The 5,352-nt window shown below is 46.9% G+C and overlaps 1 protein-coding gene across 1 annotated transcript; it reads right to left on the bottom strand.

Moving 5' to 3' along the window:
* Positions 1-934: 934 nt before the first annotated feature.
* Positions 935-4,268, bottom strand: LOC122371301. Its single transcript, XM_043347514.1, has 3 exons — positions 1,979-4,268; positions 1,554-1,663; positions 935-1,178 (listed from the first exon to the last, which is right to left on the bottom strand). Exons 1-3 carry the CDS (start codon positions 2,277-2,279, stop codon positions 1,065-1,067), a joined length of 525 nt encoding a protein of 174 aa, XP_043203449.1. The 5' UTR covers positions 2,280-4,268; the 3' UTR covers positions 935-1,064.
* Positions 4,269-5,352: the final 1,084 nt, after the last annotated feature.

Below are 5,352 nucleotides of genomic sequence, written 5' to 3'. Positions count from 1 at the left end.
GAAAGGTCCCGTTTTTTTCTAGTTGCGCCGTAAACGCCTACGACGCCGCTTACGTTTATCAAGTGATCGGACTGAGCTCAGCTGACGCTTCAGAAGAACTCGACGCTCATGCACTCCAAGCAATCGCTAGAAAACCGTCAGAGGCGACACCAGCCTCCCTCCCCCCCCCCCCCTCGGACGGGAAGGGCACTCACCAAACCTATCGGTTTTCTCCTGCTCCCCGACCAAGACGAGACGGAGGGGGAGGGGCTAGTAGACCTCTTTTCACTGTTTCGCGCTTGATTGAGCTAGAACTCTACGAAAAATAAGCGTTTGCTTCGTTATGGAAGCCGCAGCTGGCACCCAATTTCGACGTTTCACGTCAGCTGAAGACCTTAGCGGTCAGGTCAAATTTTCCTTTAAATGTAGGGGCCTGTTTTTGGTGAGCAGCTTCGCCAAAAATAGCAGCGGACTGTGAAGTTACCAGCATGGTGTTTGGCATGTTTAGGCGCGTCGCTCAGGTCATCTCAGAAGGTTGACCTCAGGTCGAGGTCAGATAATGCTACAAACGCGGTCGCTGTGGTCATTTTTGGGAGTTATTAACCGAAAACGAATTCCCACTTTAGAGCATTTGACCTGACTTCAGATATCACCATTCACCGGTTGACCTGATACATTGCTTATCCGCTACCAGCAGTTTAACTAGTGTCGGTGCACCTTTTTCCGCGAAACTCGAGCTCAATAAATGGCGAAGCGGCTAGGGGAGTGGTTCCACCGGGTTCCACCAGACCCTCCCCCCCCCCCCCCCCCCACCACCACCAACCCCAGCCCCGGCGCGTGTAGAAAGCCGATAGGTCCAGCGAGGATTAAAATGGGACCCACTTCTCAGTCAGTCGCGTAGGCGCAAAAGAAGTTCCAGTCAACTGTCAATCGCACGTTAATAACGCATATATGAGCAATAACTCATTTATTCGCACTCCATATAAACATTCACTGAACGACAGTGCCCTCTCGGCATACATACAATACCTTCCAAACTGTCTCACATGTTCGTAGGTTCACACATATATGTTCGCACCCTACGCCTATCGCCTGTTCGTTGGACAGTACTTTTTCGTGTGGGCGTTGAGTCCGCATGCCCGGCACTTCGGGCAAGTATAGGCCTGCAGCATGGGGCATCTGGTGCGGCCTTGTTCGTCCTGTAACACAGAAAAGAATACAGTTAAGGTGAAGGTTCTGTCTGTAAATGGATCTGATGGAACACAGTCTGTGTTATCTGCTACTTGGATAGCTTCAGTAACAAAGGGATGATGTGCTGGTGCAATCCGTTAGGTAAAAAAAAAAACACACATAGACTCCGGTCCCAAATTACGTTGATGCACAAAGTCAGCACTTTTTGCAAACATGATTGATAACACTAGACGGCGAAATTGACAAAGTGCGCACAATGAACACAAACGAGATGTACCTTTCACGAAGGATATAAACACGATTTTACTTTTTCCGAAAGGGTTGGCTGCATTTCTTTCTCAGCCACTAATGTGCCTATACAGTAGCACTCTTTGTATTCTTACCTTTAGCTTGTGGCTCGTGGAGACGAACCACAGTTCGCCGTTATTCGCGCAGAATCGGCACTTGTCGCCGAAGCCGCGGGACCTCAGCTCCCGTCCGATGACGTCGTAGTCTGCGGGGGCATAGGGTGGATCAGTCAGCGCTTAGGGACATCAGCTGCAGTATTACCTACTAAGGCGAATGTTTGTAGGCTAGGTATCGTGAGAATGATTACTTCTAAAGCCAGCAAAACACAATATCTACCGGCAAAATTTTGTTTTGGGCTTAAATACTATGTGCTCAATTGCTTGCGCCGTATGTTACATTTTTGCAAACAAAGATGTTCATTACTTGTCCACTATTACAAAGAAACATCATACGTCAACTCGGAGATTGACTTAACGAACAATCAAAGGGATCCGTCTACTTCCAGATAAGTTTCATTTACATCCTTGGAAGGAATTGCGGTCCATTTTCGGATGCAGCAGCAGGACTCGTTGAATGGCGTTGGGCGTGTGCGGGTCTCCAGGCGTCGTCACTAGGCTCTTCTGAGGAACTTTGGCAAGCATCCGACTTTTTATACAGGATGCTCCTTCCACCGCCCAAAGGCCTCTGGCGCTGAAGCATCTCCAGCCGTCCGCTGGATTGGTGCCATCCGCCATTTTACACCGACGACGCTGGTCGGTGATTGGTGATTGGCACCCCCGTCCCACGGCGCCTTCTCCATCCGGCGGAAGCTGCTCCGACATTCTACACCGCTGTCAAAGGACCAGATTGTTTTAAACGCTTCCGGTTCATGGTCCTAATCAGTGACTGGAAGATGATAAGATGCCGGCCGTCACGCTGGCAGTTGTTATTAAGCTTGTAATTGTATTGTGCACACGCCTTATTCTTTTTTTTTTGTCATACAGCTAACTTCAATATGTTATTCATAACTAACTTCATGTAAGTTTAGGCCAGCGCTTAGCATCGGGGCATAGAAAGACACATGGCATAAGCCAGCATTAAGGCTGAAACAGACTTTCCGCTTTCAGGAAATCGCATGCGAGAGCCTATTCAAATACATTGTAATTCTTCTCGCATCAATCGCTTGCGGGAGGTGCGTGCGATTGATGCGAGCGTGCTTCCATGTATTTGAATAGGCTCTCGCATGCGATTTCCTGACTGCGGAAAGAGTCTGTTTCAAGCTTTACACTGCGCATTGGCGTCTGAAAATCCGCAGGCCAATCAGTCTAGCGGTTGCTGAGATATAAGCCTCTCAAAAGCGTTACAGGCCCGGCCCGGCCGAGCCGGGCCTGGCCGGGCCGCTCATACTGAGATTTTTCCGTTATACGAGTATTGAAAAGACTCGCTTCGCTCGCTGCGCTCGCTCGCTCATAATGAACGTGAGATCGACATGAAAAGTTATGTGAGCTGAGAGAGATGAAACTGCGACTTGCGACAAGAGTGTAAATTCTAGGGATCGAGAGCGCGAGCTGCAGTGAGCATTAGGCTTTAACCCGCGCGGGGCTGGGGGGGTAAATTTTACCCCCCCCCCTCCTCGCGAATTTTTGCGATACTCAAAAACGGCGGCGCGCAGCGCCGCCAAACTTTCAGTACCTTTTCTTACATCAATTTGACACGTTCCCTGAAAATTTGAGCGAAATCCGTCGGAAATTTTTTGAGAAATTGACGTTTTAGTGACGTCATGTTCGCCATTTTCGCCTCAAAAACGGCAAAAGTTCAAACGCCGCTAACATCTTCATTTTTAAAGGAATCAAGACGTAACAAAAAAGGTTATACGTAATTTTACTTTGTCTATCAAATGGCTATCTGGGTTTTTTGAAAATTTTGGATTTTGGCCTAAGTTTTTTCAACAAACTGACTTTTTTGGGAAAATCATTATAAAATCCAAAATTTTGAGTCTATCGAAAAAACCGGAATATATGTCAGAGAAGTGGTCTATGTGCACCTACATACCAAATTTTAGAAGAATCGGTTCAAAAATGTGGGAGTTATTCAAAATTTTATGACGTCACGACACACAAAATTTTTGAAAAATGACTTTTTTGGAAGTTCTAGACCTCGTACGGAAACAAAAATAGCACCATTCGATTCGCCGTGCAAAACTGCATCAGATAGACACCTTTTTAGGCCTTAACAACCAACTTCAAAATTTGACCTCACTTGACCTGACCTTGACCTGACCTCGACCTGAAATTCATCCAGAGGTGGTCCATATCACTTATTGAGTGTGCCTATTGAATTCTATGAGTAAAATGACCCATAAAACATGTGTCGCACATGCCCTTTTCTATATTTTGTTTTTTGGTGACCTGACCTGACCTGACCTGACCTTGACCTTGACCTCTGAATGATATTGTATGCAACGAATATTGTCTTGGTAGCCTAAGAACACGTTTTGGGCGATCAGTCTCAGTCCATGACTCCATTCTTCGGCAACTACGGTGCAAGGCCGATACTGTAGAAACTTGCAATTTGTACCCTTGACCTGACCTTGACCTTGACCTCAAACTTTAAATTAAGTACATGTTTTTAGTAGTTCGTGATGAGAGCTTTCGATTGGCGTTTGAATTTTCCAAATCGGACCATTAGTTCGGGAGATAACAGGGGGGGTAAAATTTACCCCCCCCCCCCAGCCCCGCGCGTTCGGCTGGAGACCCCAGCCCCGCGCGGGTTAATAAGCCACGCTAGGATCTTGTGTTCTAATTATGTGGTCTAGTCTGTAGGTTCGAGCCGCATCGCCACACTTCACACAGCAGCAGACAGTGTGCACGTGTCATGGCCTAAATGCATGGGTGGAGCTTTTCCAGGAAAGTTGGTGGGGCAAAAAGTTGTCAAACCTACAATGTCCGATTGTTAAGTTAGATAAAATTCAACAATGAATCAATTCTTTTCATTACAGAGATAATATTTTGCATTACACAGACATTTCAAAGCTTCTCAATGCGAAAAACATAGGTTTGCTAAGCAGTAAAGTCCTGCAAATCGGCTTAAGTTGGTGGGGCAAAACGCTTATTGGTGGGGCAAAATGGCAAGTTGGTGGGGCAGGCGCCCCACCAAGTGAATAGGAAGCTCCACCCTTGCCTAAATGAAAACAAAGCTTAATTAATGGCGAAAAATGACATCAAAACTGGAATCAGTGAAATCATGAATGTAGGAGCGCAAATTTGCATACTGGATGCGATTTGATCTTTGTCCAGCGTCAGTGATCATGAAATGCCGCGGTCACACTCCTTGGGAAGTCAAAGTTCAAAGGGGCCGGTCAGTCCACCATTTCAGCCGCGCGCTTCCGGACGCGCGTGTACGATTCCGGAAGTAATTTGAGTTGGCCGGAACTGATGAAAATGCTGGTGGATTACAATCGTCTAATCACCGATCCTTAGCGCCGGCGCCTGCTAATGGTCGGTCGGTCCGCGCAAGGATCGCCGGCAGGACTGCGCCGCGGGACCCAGGTGCGCGACACACGGCGCGGCACATGCCGGTCCGGTAAGACCCTGCAGTATCAAACGCCTGCAAATGTGTCTACACTCTAATGCAACAACAAATAAAATAAACAATTGTAGGTAATAAAGAATTAGACAACTCATTAGCACAAATGCTCGTAAACTAATTCCATGCAACAAATACATGTACATACGTCTTATAATGCGTAGTGGGTCTCAAGACACACGTCTTATTATAAAAATGGCATGCCAGGTGCCCGAGGGTTAGACATATTATTGTCTTACAACAGCATCCTCTGTAAATAAGTCATAATTCATTCTCCGTCCACTCGATATGACAGCAATGGGAAGTTGGAGCTCAGCTAATGATTCCAAA

This window comes from Amphibalanus amphitrite, unplaced genomic scaffold (genome assembly GCF_019059575.1).
Source record: "Amphibalanus amphitrite isolate SeventyFive unplaced genomic scaffold, NRLGWU_Aamphi_draft 001230F_arrow, whole genome shotgun sequence".
In the NCBI taxonomy this organism is placed as follows: domain Eukaryota; kingdom Metazoa; phylum Arthropoda; class Thecostraca; order Balanomorpha; family Balanidae; genus Amphibalanus; species Amphibalanus amphitrite.
The sequence above is the reverse complement of the archived record's forward strand: the minus strand, read 5'-3'. Positions and strand labels throughout refer to the sequence as shown.

Excerpts from the sequence above, each read along its gene's own strand:
- LOC122371301 (XM_043347514.1), bottom strand. The coding sequence starts at position 2,279 with ATGTCGGAGCAGCTTCCGCCGGATGGAGAAGGCGCCGTGGGACGGGGG. Across the intron at positions 1,664-1,978 it reads CCGCAATTCCTTCCAAGGAT|ACTACGACGTCATCGGACGG; the intron begins GTAAATGAAACT and ends ATGCCCCCGCAG. Across the intron at positions 1,179-1,553 it reads CCACGAGCCACAAGCTAAAG|GACGAACAAGGCCGCACCAG; the intron begins GTAAGAATACAA and ends TCTGTGTTACAG.